This window comes from Scyliorhinus torazame, chromosome 2, assembly GCF_047496885.1.
Source record: "Scyliorhinus torazame isolate Kashiwa2021f chromosome 2, sScyTor2.1, whole genome shotgun sequence".
Taxonomy (NCBI): domain Eukaryota; kingdom Metazoa; phylum Chordata; class Chondrichthyes; order Carcharhiniformes; family Scyliorhinidae; genus Scyliorhinus; species Scyliorhinus torazame.
In genome coordinates this window covers 66261675-66283265 of record NC_092708.1, presented here as the reverse complement: position 1 = coordinate 66283265, position 21591 = coordinate 66261675, and the positions used below count along the sequence as shown (strand labels likewise).

The 21591-nt window shown below is 48.2% G+C and overlaps 1 protein-coding gene across 1 annotated transcript in view; it reads right to left on the bottom strand.

Annotated features, from left to right (window-relative positions):
• Positions 1–10974, bottom strand: part of LOC140388194 (histamine N-methyltransferase-like) — a 70010-nt gene extending 59036 nt beyond the window's left edge. The window contains exon 1 of the mRNA XM_072471970.1: positions 10780–10974. Coding sequence (XP_072328071.1) covers positions 10780–10916 — 137 coding nt within the window. The 5' untranslated portion in view covers positions 10917–10974. The remainder of the gene's footprint in view (positions 1–10779) is intronic.
• Positions 10975–21591: the final 10617 nt, after the last annotated feature.

The following is a 21591-nucleotide window of genomic DNA, read 5'->3' as shown; positions in this document are numbered from 1 at the left end:
GTCTACCTAGATGACGTTTTGATTACAGGGACGTCGGAGCAGGAACATTTTGAAAATTTGGAGGCTGTCCTTAGACGCCTTTCGGAGGCTGGAGTCCGTTTACGTCACACAAAGTGCGTGTTTCAGGCAAAGGAAGTAGTCTACCTAGGTTATCGGGTGGACCGCGAAGGTCTGCACCCCGTCGCAGAGAAGGTGCGTGCAATTCAACATGCCCCCGCCCCGACTGACACTTCGCATCTTCGTTCTTTTCTCGGTCTCGTAAACTATTACGGGAAGTTCCTCCCAAATCTGGCAACTACGCTGGCCCCTTTGCACCTTCTGCTAAAGAAAAATCACACCTGGGTTTGGGGTCAGCCGCAAGAAACCGCTTTCCGGCGGGTAAAGCAACAATTGTCGTTGTCTGGGTTACTAACCCACTATGATCCTGGAAAGCCTTTGCTCGTCACATGTGATACATCCCCGTATGGTATTGGGAACGTCCTGTCCCACAAGATGGAGAACGGGGCCGAGCGACTGATTGCTTTCCCCTCCCGCACATTGACTGCAGCGGAGAAAAAGTACGCGCAGATCGAGAAGGAGGGCCTGGCAGTGGTTTTTGCGGTGAAACGCTTCCACCAGTACATGTACGGCTGCCATTTCACCATTGTGACTGATCATAAGCCCCTGCTGGGACTTTTCAGAGAGGATAAGCCAATACCGCCCATTGCTTCTGCACGGATCCAGCGCTGGGCTTTGTTGCTTGCTGCTTACGAGTATTCTCTGGAGCACAAACCAGGTACGCAGATAGCAAATGCCGATGCACTGAGCCGATTGCCTTTATCGACCGGCCCCATGTCGACCCCCACGACTGGTGAGGTGGTTGCAACCCTAAATTTTATGGACACCTTGCCTGTCACGGCATCACAGATCCGTGAGTGGACCCAGACGGAGCCAGTCCTGTCAAAGGTTCGGCACATAGTCCTGTATGGTGGGCAGCATAGACAGCTCCCAGGCGAGTTGCGGGCATTTTCCTCCAAGCTGTCAGAATTCAGCGTGGAAGACGGCATCCTCTTGTGGGGGACGCGTGTGATTGTCCCGGAAAAAGGCCAGGAGCTGATACTAATAGACTTGCACAAAGGGCATCCAGGCGTGACCAAAATGAAAATGTTGGCCCTGAGTTATGTCTGGTGGCCAGGCCTCGACACCGACATTGAGAAGGTGGCCCAAAATCTGCTCCATTTGCCAGGAGCATCAGAAGCTTCCGCCGGCCACGCCCCTACATCACTGGGAATGGCCAGGGCGGCCTTGGGCACGCTTGCATGCAGATTTCGCAGGCCCTTTTCAAGGATCCATGTTCCTTCTACTAATTGACGCCCAGTCCAAATGGCTAGAGGTGCATAAGATGCAGGGGACAACGTCGTGCGCAACAATTGAAAAGATGCGTTTATCGTTTAGTGCGCATGGCCTCCCCGAGGTGCTGATCACGGATAACGGCACTCCATTCACGAGTGAGGAGTTTGCGAGGTTCACGAAGATGAACGGGATCCGCCATATCCGCACTGCCCCTTACCACCCGGCTTCAAATGGGTTGGCAGAGCGCGCAGTGCAGACATTCAAAAGAGGCCTAAAGAAGCAGTCATCCGGATCAATGGACACGGGACTAGCTCGCTTTTTGTTTACGTACAGGACCACCACCTATGCAGTGACTGGGGTAGCTCCCGCAGAACTCCTAATGGGCCGGAGACTTCGCACCCGCCTTAGTATGGTTTTCCCGTACATTGGCGCAAAAGTACGCCGCACACAAGAACGTCAGGGACAGGAATTTTCTTGGCATCGGCCGATTCGGCAGTTTGCGCCCGGTGACCCAGTGTTCGTTCGGAATTTTGCTGGTGGTGCCCAATGGGTTCCTGGTGTAATCTTTCGCCAAACGGGCCCTATATCTTACCAAGTGCAAGCAAGGGTCGTCTCCAGCGAAAACATGTAGACCACGTTCGGTCCAGAAGACTATCCCCTCAAAAGATTCCCCGCCCCCGGAGCTCATTTCAACAGCCGCAGAGACCAGAGACAAGGGAAGGTAGTCCTCACAATCTTCCACTGGCGCCTCACTCGAAGCCTGCGCAGATCGTTACGGGACCGAATGGAGATAGAGACGCTGACATGACGGAGGCAGCAGACTCTGACTCTGAGATGGAGACACAGGATGCATCAGAGGGGGGATCCTTGGGCCCACGGGCTGTGGATGTACAACCGTTGCGCCGTTCATCACGGATGCGCCGGTCTCCGTCACGTTACACGCCGCCTGATCCAACGCCGCGTGCAAATGGTGTCCGGCCTGCGGCCAAACGAGTCCGACGCCCTCCTTTGCCAGGGTCTTCGGTGGATTCCTTGAACTTTGTCGGGGAGGGATGTTATAACCTGCCTACTTACCATTGGCTGGGGACTAATGACTATCCCACAATCCTGTGGGAGTATGAGCTTCCCCAATGAGGGGGGCGGAGAAACCACTAGTAAACTCCAAGTATAAATAAAGCTGGCCAGTTCAGGAACCAGCAGGAAGGAGTATGTAGCAAGGGAAGTTACTGCTACTGTTATGTATATATGTTATAGTGAATAAATGTTATTACTTTGTATCCCTAAAACTCGTGCTGGATTCTTCGTGGCCCTTACAAAACTTTTCAAAAGAAGGGGCTATGCTAAAACTCCCCTCGAACTCCCTAGTTCTCCCTGAGTGTAAAAACAATTTAAATATTCAAGCAAAAGCTGCGAAAGTTAGAGTTTCGCTTGGAGAGCTGTTTAGGATATTACTGGGTGTTTAAACTGCAATCTCCACTCGTTGAGCTCTGCTCTGGATTGAGTATCGAGCTCCCAGAACTACCAGTCGATGTGAGTATGAGATGTTATTTATTTAAGCAAATATGAAGTTAAAGAAGCTCAGAGGCTAACTCATCACGTATCCTGTATCTGTCAAACTGTATGATTTATCAAAACACTTGTATTACCCTTTTTTCTTTAAATAAATTGAGCATATATTTTACCAAACAGACCCATGTCTATTTCAATGAATAAGAGTGACATTTAACTAAGGCTCGTCATATTCTCACCCTCTCAGGCTATCTGGAGGGTCACGTGCCCATGCCTAGCTCTCAGGAATTAGAAATATTCAGTCACGTTAAGGATAAGATAGTCATCTAAGGCACGGTCTCTCCTGTACACCGAAGGTAGTGAATGCAAGGAACATTGTGTATACTATAATTAGATCTCCCATATAGTGAGTCTTACTTTAGATATAAACAAGACCTCGTCTAGTAGCTTACACCCTCGACTACTCAGGCAGATCTTAGATAAATACTCCTCAACTGTCACAATCCCACCCAAAGGACACCAGCACCGTGGCCTTTGGAGCACACGTTGGTTCTCTGCCCCTCTCAGGGCAGAGGCCTCACCAGTGACCGGCACCCTTCTGAATCATAAGACATAGGAGCAGAATTAGGCCACTCAACCCATCATGTCTGTTCCACCATTCAATCATGGCTTATATTTTTCTCATCCCCATTCTCCTGCCTTCTCCCCATAACCCCTGATACCCATATTAATCAAGAACCAATCCATCTCTGTCTTAAACACACTCAGTGATTTGGCCTCCACAGCCTTTTGAGGCAAAAAATTCCACAGGTTCAACACCCTCTGGCTGAAGAAATTCTCCCTCATCTCCGTTTTAAATAATCGTCCTTTTAGTCTGAGATTGTGTCCTCTGGTTCTAGTTTTTCCTAGAAGTGGAAACATACTCTCTACATCCACTCTATCCAGGCCTCGAATTATGCTGTGAGTTGCAATTAGAACCCCCCTCATCCTCCTAAACTCCAACGTGTACTGACCCGGAGTCCTCAATCATTCCACATACGACAAGCTCTTCATTCCGGGGATCATTCTTGTGAACCTCCTCTGGACCCTTTCCAAGACCAGCACATCCTTCCTTAGATATGGGGCCCAAAACTGTTCACAATATTCCAAATGGGGTCTGACCAGAGCCTTATACAGCCTCAAAAGTACATCCCTGGTCTTGTATTCTAGTCCTCTCAAAATGAATGCTAACATTCATTTGCCTTCTTAACTGCCGATTGAACTTGCATGTTAACCTGAAGAGAATTGTGAACAAGGACTCCCAAGTCTCTCTGTGCTTCTGATTCCCGAAGCATTTCCCCATTTAGAAAATAGTATTTGCTTCAATACCTCCTTCCAAAGTGCATAACCTCACACTTTTTACATTGTATTCCATCCGCCACTGATTTGCCCACTCCCCTAGCCTATCCAAGTCCTTCGGCAGACGACCTGTCCCTCTACAGATCTTTGTATCATCTGCAAACTTAGCAACAGTGCCTTCAGTCCCGTATTCAAGATCACTAATGTATATTGTAAAAAGTTGTGGTCCCAGCAAAGACCCCTGAGGCACACCACTAGTCACCAGCTGCCATCCTGAAAAAGACCCCTTTATCCCCATTCTCTGCCTGCTGCCAGTCAGCCAATCCTCTATCCATGCCAGGATGTTAGCCTTTCCAGCATGGCCACTGAACGTATTTAACAGTCTCCTCTGAGGCACATTGTGAAAAGCCTTCTGGAAATCTAAATAAATCGCGTCCATTGGTTCTCCTTTGTCTAATTTGCTTGTTATCTCGAACATAGAACATTACAGCGCAGTACAGGCCCTTCGGCCCTCGATGTTGCGCCGACCTGTGAAACCACTCTACAGTCCATCTACACTATTCCCTTATCATCCATATGTCTATCCAATGACCATTTGAATGCCCTTAGTGTTGGCGAGTCCACTACTGTTGCAGGCAGGGCATTCCACGCCCTTCCTACTCTCTGAGTAAAGAATCTACCTCTGACATCTGTCTTATATCTATCTCCCCTCAATTTAAAGCTATGTCCCCTCGTGCTGGACATCACCATCAGAGGAAAAAGGACCTCACTGCCCACCCTATCCAATCCTCTGATCATCTTGTATGCCTCAATTAAGTCACCTCTTAACCTTCTTCTCTCTAATGAAAACAGCCTCAAGTCCCTCAGCCTTTCCTCATAAGATCTTTCCTCCATACCATGCAACATTCTGGTAAATCTCCTCTGCACCCTTTCCAATGCTTCCACATCCTGCCTATAATGCGGCGACCAGAATTGCACGCAATACTCCAAATGCGGCCGCACCAGAGTTTTGTACAGTTGCAACATGACCTCATGGCTCCGAATCTCAATCCCTCTACCAATAAAAGCTAACACACCGTACGCCTTCTTAGCAACCCTCTCAACCTGAGTGGCAACTTTCAGGTATATATGTACATGGACACCGAGATCTCTCTGCTCACCCACACGGCCAAGAATCTTACCATTAGCCCAGTACTCTGTCTTCCTGTTTTTCCTTCCAAAATGAATCACCTCACACTTTTCTGCATTAAACTCCATTTGCCACCTCTCAGCCCAGCGCTGCAGCTTATCTATGTCCCTCTGTAACTTGTAACATCCTTCCGCACTGTCCATAACTCCACCGACTTTAGTGTCATCTGCAAATTTACTCACCCATCCTTCTATGCCCTCCTCCAGATCATTTATAAAAATGACAAACAGCAGTGGCACCAAAACAGATCCTTGTGGTACACCACTAGTAACTGGACTCCAGTCTCAACACTTCAGTCTCAACACTTCCCATCAACCACCACCCTTTGTCTTCTTCCAGCTAGCCAATTTCTGATCCAAACTGCTAAATCACCCTGAATCCCATGCCTCCGTATTTTCTGCAGTAGCCTACCGTGGGTAACCTTATCAAACGCTTTACTGAAATCCAAAAACACCACATCAACTGCTTTACCCTCATCCACCTGTTTGGTCACCTTCTCAAAGAACTCAATAAGGTTTGTGAGGCACGACCTAACCTTCACAAAACCGTGTTGACTATGTCTAATCAAATTATTCCTTTCCAGATGATTATACACCCTATCTCTTATAAACCTTTCCAAGATTTTTCCCACAACAGAAGTAAGGCTCACTGGTCTATAGTTACCGGGGTTGTTTCTACTCCCCTTCTTGAGGAGGTCACCTCCTCAAAGAACTCTGACAGATTTGTCAGACATGACCTCCCCTTGACGAAGCCGTGCTGACTCAGTCCTATTTTATCATGCACTTCCAAGTACTCCGCGGTTTCATCTTTACTAATGGAATCTAAAATCTTACCAATGACCAAAGTCAGGCGCACCAGCCTATAATTTTCCGTCTTCTGCCTTCCTCCCTTCTTAAACAATAGTGTTTCAGTCGCCACCTTCCAGTCCTCTGGGACCCTTCCTGCCTCCAGTGATTCCTGAAAGATCACCACCAATGCATCCACAATCTCCTCAGCTATCTCTTTTAGAATCCGAAGGTGCAGTCCATCCGGTCCAGGTGATTTACCCACCTTCAGACCTTTCAGTTTGCCCAGAACCTTCTCCTTAGTGATGGCCGCTACACTCACCTGTGCCCCCTGATGCTCCTGTAGCTCTGGAACCCCACTGGTGTCTTCCACCGTGAAGACTGATGCAAGGTAACTATTCAGTTACTCTGCCATTTCTTTATTTCCTATTCTTACTTCTCCAGCCACAAGTTTCAGTGGTCCAATGTCTATTTTTGCATTTCTCTTATCTTTTATATATTGAAAAAAACTCTGCCGATCTTTTATATTACTAGCAAGCTTGCACTCATATTTCATGCTCTCCCCCCTTATTGATTTTTTAGTTGTAATCTGCTCGCTTAGAAAGGCAGCACGGCAGCACATTGGTTAGCACAGTTGCATCAAGGCTCCAGAGTCCCAGATCCGATTCCTGGCTTCGGTCACTGTCTGTGAGGTGTCTGCACGTTCTTCCCATGTCTGTGTAGGTTTCCTCCGTGTGCTCCGATTTCCTTGCACAGTCCAAAGATGTGCAGGTTAGGTGAATTGGCCGTGAAAAATTTCCCATATTGTCCAAAAAAAAGATTAGGTGGGGTTACTGGGTTACGGGGATAGGGTGGAGGCGTGGGCTGGGGTGGGGTGCTCTTTCCACGTGTCGGCGCAGACCCGATGGACTGAATGGACTCTTTCTGCCCTGTAAATTATATGATTCTACGAAAGGATTCCCAATCCTCTGGCTTCCCACTAAGCCTCACCACTTTATATGCTCTTTCTTTTGCTTTTATGCTGTCCTTGGCTTCCCATGTCAGCCATGGATTACTTGTCCTCCTCTTAGCATGTTTCCTCCTCCTTGCGATGAATTTCTGTTCCGAATAACTCCCAAAGATTCCTGCCATTGCTGTTCCACTATCTACCCTGCTAGGCTCCTTTTCCAATCAACTCTTGCCAGCACCTCCTTCATGTCTTTTAAGTTACTCTTATTTAATTGTAATACTGTTACATCTGATTGCAGCTTCTCCCTCTCAACCTGCAGGGTAAATTCTATCATATTGTGGTCCCTGCTTCCTAAGGGTTGCCACCTTAAGTTCCCTAATCAAGTCTGCCTCTTTACACATCACCAAATCCAGAATTGTCTGTTCCCTAGTAGGCTCTATCACAAGCTGCTCCAAAAAATCATCTCTTAGGCATTCCGCAAATGTGTTTTCTTGGGATCCACAACCAACCTGATTTTTCCCATCCACCTGCATATTGAAGTCCCCCATGATTATTTTAATATTGCCTTTTTTGCATGCCTTTTCTATCTCCTAATTTATTTTCTGCCCCACGTTCTGACTACGGCTAGGGGGCCTGTACATAACTCCCATCAGGGTCTTTATACCTTTGCGATTCCTCAACTCTACCAACAGAGATTCTATGCCTTCAGATCCTCTATCACACCTTGTGATCCATTTAACTTAATTCTTTATTAGCAATGCAACCCCGCATCCTTTGCCCATCTGCCTGTCCCTTCGATAGGATACATAGCCTTGTATATTTAGATCCCAGCCCTGATCCTCTTGCAGCCACATCTCTGTGATGCCCACACCATAGCATTGGCCAATTTCAATGTGCACAACAAGCTTATTGACCTTGTTCCGTCTACTGCACGCATTTAGGTACAACACCCTCAGTCTTCCATTGACCACTGCCCTTGTCACACTTGTCACCATTTTTCCTCTGCCTGAGGGTGATGTTGTTCTCTTAATTTTTTTCTCTATTTCCCCTTCAGCTATTACACCTTCTAAGCTCACGCTCTGTTTCCCACTTCCCTGCCATTCTCATTCAAATCCTCCCTAGTGACTCTAGTAAAACTCCCAGCCTGGATATTGTTGCTCCTCCAGTTTAGATGCAACCCATCCTTCTTTTACAGGTCACACCTTCCCCGGAAGAGATCCCAATGGTCCAGAAACCTGAAACCCTTCCTCCTACACCATCAGTTTAGCCACGTGTTTTGCTGCACTATCCTTCTATTTCCAGCCTAACTGGCACGTGGCACAGGAAGTAATCCTGAGATTACAACCCTAGAGGTGTTGCCTTTTAGCATGCTGCCTAACTCCCTGAACTCATTCTGTAGGACTTCATCATTCTTCCTGCCTATATCGTTAGTATCTATGTGTACTACGACCTCTGGCTGTTCACCCTCCCCCCTCAGGGCATCCTCTGTTCGTTCAGAGACATCCTTTACCCTGGCACCAGGGAGGCAACATACCATTCTGGAATCTCTTTAATGTCCACAGAAACACCTATCTGTGCCCCTTACTATAGAGTCCACTAAAACTATCGCTCTCCTGCACTTTGCCCTCGCTGCTGAGCAACAGAGCCAGTTGTTGTGCCACTATTCTGGCTGCTGTTGTTTTCTCCTGAGAGGCTATCCCCCGCAACAGTATCCAAAACGGTATACCTGTTAGAGAGGGGGACAGTCACAGGGGATTCCTGCACTGACTGTCTGCCCTTTCTTGCGGTCACCTATCTGTCTGCCTGCACCTTGAGTGTGACCACGACTCTATAACTCCTATCTTGACAGTTTCTACCACCTGTATGCTCCTAATGACAGTTTCTACCACCTGTATGCTCCTAATTGCATCCAACTGCTGCTGCAAATGCACCACGCGGTCTGTGAGGAGCTGCCATTGGTTTCACATCCTGCAGATGTAGTCAACCGGAACGCTGGTAGCTTCACAGATCTGCCACAGCTCAGTTAGAGCACTCCACCCCGCTGAGTGACATTCATGCACTCGTTAATTAATTCAAAATAAATACCAAAATTGTTATCTGATTAAGTTACAATTAACGACATGGACCTGGAGCAAGATTTTTAATGCAAAATTAAATGCTAAATATTAATCTCTGCCCTCAGGTTTAGTTACTCCTCTACCCAGTTAATTTGTTTTTTCAATGTTATTTTTCATTAGAATTTAACAAATTCTCAACAGCCAATCAGGTCACAGCTTTACTGTGATATCACTTCAGTTTTCCCCCCGCAATTTGAAAAGGTCTTTATATCACTTACCTTCCCAGGATGCTCTCTGGATCTCTCCCTGCAGATTAACAGTTACAAAACCAGATGAACAAAAACAAAACAAAAGGGAAAAAGCAACTCCTCAAACTTTGCACTGTGCTCCAAATGACCAAATTTTAATCCTCAATCAGGCTCCCTCACTCAGGCTGTCTCTAATTTCACGTGCGCAAAGCTTACTGAGTGTGCGTTTTATGCCTCTCTCTTACATAGAACGCAGCTAAACTGAGGTGACTCACACAACTAATGCTTCAAACAGAAGAATGTAATTTCACCTTTGCCTCTAATCAAGCGACAGGTGATTGACAGGTAACTGCCACTCAGCAATTAGGGTGGAGGCAGCTCCAGCTAACTAGGCCACTAAACGTTTCACTGAAAACCAGGAAAATTAAATTCAACACTTAACTCTTCAATTACCACACTGCTCCAAATTACCAAATTTCAATTCTCACTCAGGCTCTCTCATTCAGGTTGTCTCTACTTCACATCTGCAAATCTTACTCCAGCTGTCTCCTCTTGGTGAGGCTGGCAGCACGGACTGTCGCTTCTACCACCTCCCAGTTGGCGTTCAGGAGCGTTAGTTTGAATCTGCAGCCCATCCTGGGGGCGAGGGTGTCCCTCCTCTCCTCACTGGCATTGAGCTGTGGGTCCACCTCAAATTCCCGAACTCGGAGGGCAGATCTTCTGTGAGCCAGCTTCCTGGCTGCAGTGAGTGTGCGGTAAGTGGAGCACTTAAAACAGCTCCAGCTGTCAGGCTGTTTGACGGTAACACAGACCCCAGTCGTTCAAACGCTCACTGGGCCTGGGATTGTTCTCAATTGGAGCTGGCATGCTATTAGCACGCCCTGACTCGCTTACCAAATAGCGCCCCCAATGGAAGTGAGAATCGCATGTAATTCAGTCCCTCGAGCTACACTGGCCTCCCAAACGGAGAATTACAGCTCCTCCGTTAGCCATCTCCTTTGTGACATGGCGGACAAATTTCCAGATATTGACGTTGCTCGAAAATGTAACATGAAACTTAAAATTGAACTCCTCTCTCCTCACTACCCTCATCCCCAATGCCTGAGGTACCATTTTCAGGTGAGCACATTTCCAACCAGTATTCACCTTTTTCAGTGGCTGGCGATTTTAAGGTCTGACTTTCCTGCAAGATACACTAATCTGTATGAGGAGAAGTCGAACAGGTCTACAACCCTGCACAATGCTTTGTTTTTTTCTTTCCCAATTTACCGGGTGATGCCCTGATAACTGGGAATGATTGCACTCTTCCTGCTTGCGACTTCGAGCGGTTAGTAAGTCAGTTAGATTGAACACGACCTTAAACACGTCTTACCTGGTCACTGCATCTGACAGATTCTCGTCAATGAACTTTTCCATGCACTGATGTTCCGTGGAACGTTCTTTGAAGAGTTTAAATGATTTAAAATACAGACCATCGTCTGAGGAGAGGAGTTTCATAGAAGACGCCATCTTTTGTTCCCTGCTGTTAAAGAAAGGTAACAGTTCGGTTCAGTCTGAATTTCATAATCAGGATATGACCTTTGCCTTGGCTTGACTACATCTTGATCACAAAATTTGGAAAATGTCTTTACTGCCTGCTTTTGGCAAATATTATCTCCCACAGTGTATGCTCTGCTCCATTATTATCCTGACCTTTAGCCTCCTATCTTTGTTTGCATCCCAGCACATAATTTACTCGCACTGTCCTCTTGTCCAGCCTTAATCTCTCCCTCAATGTAAACTCTCCAATCCATATTCACAGCCACCCCTTGACCGTGTCATCTCACAGGGTTTTGCTACTCCGAGTATACCAATCACAGATAAGGCCATCCCTGACCACTTCCTTGTATCACTGTCCACCCAGAAGGAAAAATCAGTTCGGACCATAGAATATAGAACATAGAACATTACAGCGCAGTACAGTCCCTTCGGCCCTCGATGTTGCGCCGACCTGTGAAACCACTCTAAAGCCCATCTACACTATTCCCTTATCATCCATATGTCTATCCAATGACCATTTGAATGCCCTTAGTGTTGGCAAGTCCACTACTATTGCAGGCAGGGCATTCCACACCCTTACTACTCTCTGAGGAAAGAACCTACCTCTGACATCTGTCTTATATCTATCTCCCCTCAATTTAAAGCTATCTCCCCTTGTGCTAGACATCACCATCCGAGGAAAAAGGCTCTCACAGTCCACTCTATCCAATCCTCTGATCATCTTGTATGCCTCAATTAAGTCACCTCTTAATCTTCTTCTCTCTAACGAAAACAGCCTCAAGTCCCTCAGCCTTTCCTCATAAGATCTTCCCTCCATACCATGCAACATTCTGGTAAATCTCCTCTGCACCCTTTCCAATGCTTCCACATCCTGCCTATAATGCGGCGACCAGAATTGCACGCAATACTCCAAATGCGGCCGCACCAGAGTTTTGTACAGTTGCAACATGACCTCATGGCTCCGAAACTCAATCCCTCTACCAATAAAAGCTAACACACCGTACGCCTTCTTAACAATCCTCTCAACCTGAGTGGCAACTTTCAGGGATCTATGTACATGGACACCGAGATCTCTCTGCTCATCCACACTGCCAAGAATCTTACCATTAGCCCAGTACTCTGTCTTCCTGTTATTCCTTCCAAAATGAATCACCTCACACTTTTCTGCATTAACTCCATTTGCCACCTCTCAGCCCAACGCTGCAGCTTATCTATGTCCCTCTGTAACTTGTAACATCCTGTCCACCCATAAGGAAAAATCCGTTCGGACCAGTAGTGTTATTTCCCCGTTTTACTGTTTATTTCTCCTTCTGGGCATCACATCCCTGGTCCACACCCCAAACGTAACTCCTTCTGGATTGGTCCTTGTGGGAAAGCTATCCCCAATTCAGTTCAATCTTTGGCTTTCAAAATTCCAATTGTCGGGTCTTTCCCCCTCCTTCCATCACCACATTTATGAATCTACTGGTTTGGTCAACTGCACGCGAACATTCACCTTTCATACCATTGTCCCCAATGAAACCATTACTCTTTTTCACCCTGTTAAGGCAATGATAGACCAAATGATCTCCTTCTGTACTGTAGCCATTTTATGATTTTCTGGTTCATGTCAAAATCCTGATGCCCAAGGGATGTAGACTTGAAATGAAAGTGCAGACAAGTGGTTTAGCCACTCACTCCCCTTTTATCTAAACATTCATAGCCAGGTGATCATTTGAAATGGCTGCACAGTTACCTCTGATGTCCTCTCAGGATCTGACCTTTGGCCCCTCCTGTTTCTTATCTACATGCTGTCCCTGAGAAATATTATCCAAAAAATGCACATCACTTTTTATCTGTCTGCTGACTGCAGATCAGATCCCACATGAGCTCTGGATTTTGTTATATTCCCTGTGTCTAAACTAAAAGAACCAAACTAACGAAAAGAAAAACAACTGGAAGAAATCAATGGACAATATTTCACTTCATATAAATGATACTTTAACAATCAAACTAAAAGAAACATAAATTAAACATTAATTAACAGGCAAATTGTACTCAATAAATGCAATAAACTTCACTTTTAATAACCAATACCACAAAGATAGATTTCAAAGATTTACCAGCTATTCCCTAAGTACATCTGGCACCACATCCAGTCACCAAGTCCTTCCCAACTTTAATTTCTACAGGTAAAGATCAATTCCTTTTCTTCATGCAGCATTTGTTAATTGAGTCACCTCTGACACAGCAGCTTTACTCCATCCATGTTTCATGGTTGTGATCATCACCAAAAGGGTGCACTTCTGAAGAATTTCTTTAAATTAGGTCACACCAGGTTTGCTGGTGTGGATTTCCCAGATTCACCTCCATCTGACCAATCGGTAACATGTGCACTGCGTGAACTGAAGGAGCGGCAGTAATTTTATTTTACTATCCCTGCTGCTCAGCACTGTCTTCAGGTTTCCATCATTTAGCTACCTCACTGACACAAGACTCTCCAAAGCATCCGACAATGTTGTAAGTGGATCTCTGAGAGAGATCTGTTTGCTTTCAGTTTCAATCAGCTTCCATTCCCCCAGCAACCTGAGGTTGCAGTTTAATCTCCCTAAAGATTACCTGAGGAAGGAAGAATGCTCCGAAGGCTAGTGTTTATAACAAACCTGTTGGACTTTAACCTGGTGTTGTAAGACTTCTACCTGAGGAAGGAGCAGTGCTCCGAAAGCTAGTGTTTGAAACAAACCTGTTGGACTTTAACCTGGTATTGTAAGACTTCTTACTGTACTTCATTCATTGAGGCAGGGAAAGTTGGCAGGTTTATGAAGATGATACTTCAGTGGAGACGGCAGTCGGGGGGTGGGGGTCAGGCCTCCCCGATGTGATGTATTATGACTGGCCGATGAACACAGAGAAGATGTGGGTTTGTATTAGCAAGCGGAGGCTTTGTGGGTAATGATGGAGGCGGGTTGGCTTAAGGGACCAGTGTGCAGATGCTGGCAATGGCGCCATTTCCGTTGGTAAAGGGAAGTATTCAGGATGTCCAGTGGGGTGGTGGCATTGCTGAGGATTTGGAGGCATTTCCAGCAGCACATTTGGTTTGGAGCGGGCTCGAGGGTGATGCCAATCAGGGGGAATCACAAATTCGAGCCAAAGAGATTAAAGTGAAATTCCGGGGCTAGAACATAGAACATAGAACAGTACAGCACAGAACAGGCCCGTCGGCCCTCGATGTTGTGCCGAGCATTGTCCAAAACCAAGATAAAGCTATCCCACTCCCTGTCATTCTGGTGTGCTCCATGTGCATATCCAATGACTGTTTGAAAGTTCCTAAAGTGTACAACTCCACTATCGCAGCAGGCAGTCCATTCCACACCCTAACCACTCTCTGAGTAAAGAATCTACCTCGGACATCCCTCCTATATCTCCCACCCTGAATCTTATAGTTATGCCCCCTTGTAACAGCTACATCCACCCGAGGAAATAGTCTCTGAACGTCCACTATATCTATCCCCCTCATTAAGTTATAAACCTCTATTAAGTCGCCTCTCATCCTCCTCCGCTCCAAAGAGAAAAGCCCTAGCTCCCTCAACCTTTCCTCATAATGGGAGGAGAGGGGGATTAGAGAGATGACGGAACCAAAAGAGAAAATGCTGGAAAATCTGTAAGGAGAGAAAAGAGCCAACATTTCGAGTCCAGATGACCCTTTGTCCGGCCTGCATGTGACTCCAGACCCACATCAATGTGGTTGACTCCTAATTGCACTCTGAAATGGCATAACAAGCCACTCAGTTGTATTCAATCGCAACAAAAAAGAAATGGAACTGGATGGACTGCCCGGCACTGAACCAGGATATTTGCGAATGACTGCACAATGTTCACCACCATTCATAACTCCTCAAATAATGAAGCAGTCCATGTTAAAATGCAACAAGACCTGGACAATATCCAGTGGCAAATTACATTCGCACCACACAGGTGCCAGGCAATGACGATCTCCTACAAGAGAGGGTCTAACCATCGTCCCTTGACATTCAATGGCATTACCATCGCTGAATCACGCATAATCAACATCCTGGGGGTCACCATTGATCAGACACTGAACTGGTCTAGCCATATAAATACTATGGCTACCAGGGCAGGTCAAAGGTTAGGAATCCTCCGGCGAGTCGCTCACCTTCTGATCCCCCAAAGCCTGTCCACCATCTACGAGGCAGAAGTCAGGAGTGTAATGGAATATTCTCCACTTGCCTGGATGAGTGCAGCTCCAACAATACTCAAGAAGCTTGACACCATCTAGGACAAAGCAGCCCACTGATTGCTGCTCCTTCCACAAACATTCAAACCTTCCATCAGTGATGAACAGTGCAGCCTTGTGTACCATCTACAAGATGCACTTCAGTAACTCACCAAGGTTCCTTCGACAGCATCTTCCAAACCCACGACCACTACCATATAGAAGGACAAGAACAGCAGATTGCTGGGAACCCCACCACCTGGAGGTTCCCCTCCAAGTCACTCACCAACCGACTTGGAAATATGGGGGCAGCACGGTAGCCTTGTGGTTAGCACAATTGCTTCACAGCTCCAGGGTCCCAGGTTTGATTCCCAGCTTGGGTCACTGTCTGTGCGGAGTCTGCACATCCTCCCCGTGTGTGAATGGGTTTCCTCCGGGTGCTCCGGTTTCCTCCCACAGTCCAAAGATGTGCAGGTTAGGTGGATTGGCCATGATAAATTGCCCTTAGTGTCCAAAATTGCCCTTAGTGTTGGGTGGGGTTACTGGGCTATGGGGATAGGGTGGCGGTGTTGACCTTGGGTAGGGTGCTCTTTCCAAGAGCCGGTGCAGACTCGATGGGCCGAATGGCCTCCTTCTGCATGTAAATTCTATGATATATTGCCTCTCCTTCATTGTCGTTGTGTTAAAATCCTGGAACTGCCTCCTCAACAGCATGGTGGTTGTACCTACACCTGAAGGACTGCAGAGATTCAAAAAGGCAACTGATCACCACCTTCTGAAGGGCAACTAGGAATGGGCAATAAATGGTGGCCTAACCAGCGATGCCCACATCCCATAAATGAATTTTAGAATTGCCGGGTCCGTGGCAGTGGATAAGCCTGGCGGTGACCTGCAGCGATCGCGCCGTACAACATGGCGCTGGCCGCGCACAAGCCCGGACTGTCACATAGTGCCCCCCATAGCCCCTCTTGCCAAACCCCCGGACCACCCCCCACCAGTCCCCCCATCCCTCGCCGAAGCCCCCTGTCATGATATGCAGACATGCAGATAATGATATACAGACAGGCACAGAGAGGCAGCTAATGAACACAGAGAACAGGACATGACCAATGAGCAGGCAGGACACTCAGGGGTGGTATCTCACTATAAAAGGTATGAGGCACTCACACTCCGCCTCTTTCCACTGATACACTCTCACTCACTCTGTAGATGTTTATGTACAGTATCACACCTCCAGCACTTGGCTATGAGCTAGTCTGGTTCAGTCAGACAGAGTAACCACACTTCGGTTAGCAGACAGTCGAACTCATAGAGAACTGTGCTAACTGTGCTACTGGATCAATAAATCAGATTGAACTAACTTCAAGGTCTGGAGTATCTTTTGGTTAAAGCTGCATCCAGTTGCAGCCTGTGTTATCCTAGAGTACATAACACAACATGCTACCAGGAAACTGCTTAATCTAGGTGGTTTACCTCAGTCCGTTCCGTGACGACCAGCGAATGTATCCCAGCACAATGGAGAAGATTCAGGCTCCTCACCAGCTCAGGACCTCTGGCAATCTCAGTGCCAACTGGCGAACATTCAAGCAAAAGTTTCTGCTATACAATGAAGCTTCAGACCTCGTGGGTGCGTCTGATGCAAGGATGATCGCGCTTCTCCTCTCAACAGTGGGTGATCAAGCCATCGAACTCTTCAACTCTTGTCACTTCACCGAAGGCCAGGACAAGACAAAGTTTCAGACCATCCTGGACAAGTTTGACAGTCACTGTGAAGTGGACACCAATGAAATCTTCGAGCGCTACATATTCAAACAGCGTCTACAAGGTAAAGATGAATCTTTCAACTCCTTCTTAACTAACCTCCGCTTGCTAGCGTTGTCCTGCAACTTTGGTAATATTGCTGACTCCATGATCAGAGACCAAATCGTTTTTGGAGTTCACATTGATCCTCTCAGAGAATAGCTACTGAAAATCAGGCATATGCCCCTGCCAGTCACGATTGAAACATGCACAGTGCATGAGCACGCCAAAAATCGCTATGTCCAGTAAAAATCGGCTGAAAATGAGAAACTTGCCTGCCACAAGGCAGAGAGTGTGCAGGCCATCTCCCGGATGCAGCGCCTCAGCATTGATGAAAGAGGCCATTTTGCATGCTTTTCCCGGGGCCCCACGCATGTGCGATGCGAACGGGATAACGAAGCGGCCAACACCCACTCTGCGCATGTGCGACAACGTCAGGACGCCGACGTCATGACGTGCTCGAAATACGGCAACGCCCACTTAAAGGAACACTCGTTCGTGTGTACGTGGACGACATCATCATATGGTCCACGACTCATGAAGAGCATGTTTCCTGTCTCCAGCAGGTATTCCTCCATGTCCATGCCAATGGCCTGAAACTGAATATGTCCAAATGTTGCTTCGGCATGTCGACACTCAAGTTCCGAGGTGACCAGATCTCTCAGCAGGGTGTGCGCCCAAAGATCAAGGCCATCGAAGCCATGAAGGACCCTGAATACAAGAAGGCGGTGTTGCGCTTCCTGGGCATTGTCAATTTTCTGGGCAAGTTCATCCCAAACTTGGCCTCACATACCACGGCCCGACAAAGCCTGGTGAGAAAGTCCACTGCCTTTGAGTGGAAGGCAGCACATCAGGCAGAGTGGTTGGAGCTGAAAGCCAAGCTCACCACTGCACCCGTCTTGGCATTTTCTGACCCAGACAGGGAGACGAAGATCTCGACAGATACGAGCCAGGATGGTATTGGTGTGGTGCTGCTTCAACGCGATGACACTTCATCCTGGGCACCGGTAGCCTACGCATCGAGGGCCATGATACCCACCAAAACAAGGTATGCGCAAATAGAGAAGGAATGCCTGAATCTTCTCACTGGCATTCTCAAGTTTCACGACTATGTCGACGGCCTGCCGACATTCACTGTCGAGACGGATCATGGGCCTCTGGTCCACATTATCCACAAGGACCTGAACGACATGACGCCTCGGTTGCAGCACATCCTCCTCAAACTCAGAAGTTAAGACTTTGGCTTAGTGTACACGCCTGGCAAAGAGCTAATCATTGCTGATGCATCGTCCCGCTCCATCACATTGCCTAGTGAACCGCTGGAAAACATCTGGCAGGTTGAATCACAGGTGCAGCTGTGTGCTATCACCCTCCCGGGGTCTGATGAGAAGGTGGTTCGTATACGCGAGGAGACAGCCAAAGACCCCTTCTTGCAGCGTGTCATGCACCACCTCGCCAATGACTGGCAGAAAGGGCAGTGCCCTCAATTTTACAATGTAAAGGACGACCTTACGGTGATTGATGGTATCCTCCTCAAGCTGGACCGGATTGACATTCCACTCAGTCTCCAGATCTTGGTGCGCCAAATCCATGAGGGACATCTGGGCGTCGAGGAGTGCAGACGCAGAGCCAGGAAGGCTGTCTATCGGCCCGGTATTAGCGAGGACATCTCGAACATGGTCGTCAACTGTGCGACCTGTCAACGCTTCCAGCCAGCCCACAGCAAGGAGACATTCCAGCAGCATGAAATCACGACCTCCCCGTGGTCCAAGGTTGGCAGTGATCTCTTTCGTGCGAATGGTCGTGACTACGTGTTGATTATTGACTATTTCTCCAATTACCCTGAAGTCGTGAAGCTCTCAGACATCACATCTCAGACCGTCATCAAGGCCTGTAAGGAGATGTTCTCCAGGCATGGTATCCCACTCACTGTTATGAGTGACAATGGCCCGTGCTTCAACAGCCACGAGTGGTCTATGTTTGCCAAATCATACCATTTCAAACATGTCACTTCCAGCCCACACTATCCGCAGTCCAATGGGAAGGTTGAAATGGGATGCACATTGTGAAACAACTCATCTGCAAGGCCGTGGATTCTGCTTCTGACATCTACCTCGTGCTGCTTGCGTACAGGGCGACCCCACTGTCCACTGTCATGTCGCCGGCTCAACTTCTGATGAACAGGTACCTGCAGACGACACTTCCAGCCACACACTTGCCCACCTGGATCACCTCCCGGTGCTGCAGAAGGTGCAGCAGCTCCGAAACCAGCAAAAGCAGGGCTATGATGCTCATGCCACCAATTTGTCCGTGTTATCCCCGGCAGACACTGTCAGGATCAAGATACCGGATGGTGGCTGGTCTGCTCCAGCTGTCGTTGTTCGACAGGCTGCGCCCCGCTCGTATGTTGTACGTATGGCTGATGGTTCTGTTGTGCGACACAACAGACGGACACTGCACAAAGTTGCCTGATCGCAACCGCTTTCTTCTCCATTTCCATCCGTTGTTTTGCCACCTCCTGATACCTCAAACTACGAGGCCACCAGTCAGGCTTCCATCCCACCTGTCAAGGCGCAGACCCCACCACCACCACCTCTCCGGCGGTCACCCAGGGTCAGATGCTAGTCCCAGAGACTGGACTTATGAACATTTGTTTTGTCTGCTATGTTCTGTTTTCTCACATTAGACAGCTGTCTTCACATGTAAATATGTTCACATGTGCCACCGGTTGTAAATATGTTAATATACACCACTACATGTAAGTATGTTCCCATGTGCCAACAAAACATTTTAAAAAAGGAGATGTCATGATATGCAGACATGCAGATAATGATATACAGACAGGCACAGAGAGGCAGCTAATGAACACTGTGAACAGGACATGACCAATGATCAGGCAGGATACTCAGGGGTGGTATCTCACCATAAAAGGCACGAGGCACTCACACTCTGCCTCGTTCCACTGATGAACATCTACACGATTGATTACAATGAAAAATGATCTCCGAATCTCTGGGGTCAGGATTGCCACGCGAGAGGCTGACAAGCCGCAGCCGCATATTAACACCCCTCTCGCCACACACACTTATCCCAGCCAACAAGATGGCAGCATGAAGAGTGGCAGACACCAAGCTGGAGATCCTGCTGGACGCCGTGGAGGAGAGGGGGGCCACCCTGTTCCCCGAGGTGGGAGGGAGGCTGCAACCTGCGCCGTACACAAATCCTGAGCACAGGGGGCAGAAGCTGTGAGCGCCGAAAGAAGCTGCACCTCCTCCTCAGACCAGCCAAGGTGAGAAAACTACATGGTGCTCCTGGCACCAACCCTCATCCCACGCACTCTCACACTGCACAACCAGGAGGGCGAATGATCCCCACCTCCCCCGCAGCAGAGTCCTCACTCACTACCCTGCACTATGTGCCAGCACCCATACCGGCCGCCATGGCCGGGTGCCTTGCTCACCAAGGCCATCAGCTGCCCACCCCCTGTGCTGCCCGCTTCGGAGCACCAGACCAGGGGTCGATGCCGACTTCCCATCTCAGCTTCTCCAACAGCCTCCACCATCCCAGAGACACTCACCTCGGCTGGGCACTATCTGGTGCGACCCACACATGTACTACAGTACGTCATATGGAGGTAGGAATCCCCGAAGGGGCGGACTGTCAGAGGACGGCCTGTCCAAGGACTAGAGGCCAACCATGTGGGACTCGCCATTCTGCAAATAGCGGTCCCATCGATAATGGAGAAGCAGACACAGAGCCAGAGACTACATGAGGGGCTGTCAGCAACCATCCAGCGCCTGCACGTGAACCTGGAGGAGTCCAACCACCTGCAGGGGCAGGCGGCCATGCCGACAATATTACGTGGCCATTCCACCCAGGCCATCATCGAACAGGTGGTGTCTGTGTTGGAGACCTTGGGGGCGAAGGTATCGGCCATGGTCCGAATGTCCAAGGCCTGGGGCACACTGTGCGGGAGGTGGCCGAGGCCCAATCACAACGGCCCAATCACAACAGGTTATTGCTGAGGGCGTCGTCGGCATTTCCCGGGTTCTGGCTGATCTGAGCCAGTCCCGGAGGGAATGGCACAGTCACTGAGTGATGTGGCCGCGAATATAGAGGCCCATGTTGAGACTGGGCGCCACATTATAGGAAGGATGCGATTGCATTGGAACGGTACAGAAGCGTTTCACCAGGATGTTGCGATGGAACATTTAAGTTATGAAGAGAGGTTGGATAGGTTTGGATGGTTTTCGCTGGAGCAGAGAAGACTGAGGGGCGACCTGATCGAGGAGCACGGACAGGGTGGATAGGGAACAGCTGTTCCCCTTAGTTTAAGGGCCAGTTACAAGGGTAAGAAGTCTTACAACACCAGGTTAAAGTCCGACAGGTTTGTTTCAAACACTAGCTTTCGGAGCACTGCTCCTTCCTCAGGTGAATTGGACTTTATCCTGGTGTTGTAAGACTTCTTACTGTGCTCACCCCAGACCAACGCCGGCATCTCCACATCAAGGGGAAACAAGTTCAAGATGAGGGGCGGGAGGTTCAAGGGAGATTATTATTAACGTGCAATAAAGAGGGCTAAAAGGGGTCATGAAATATCTTTGGCTGAGAGGGTTAAGGAAAATCCCAAAG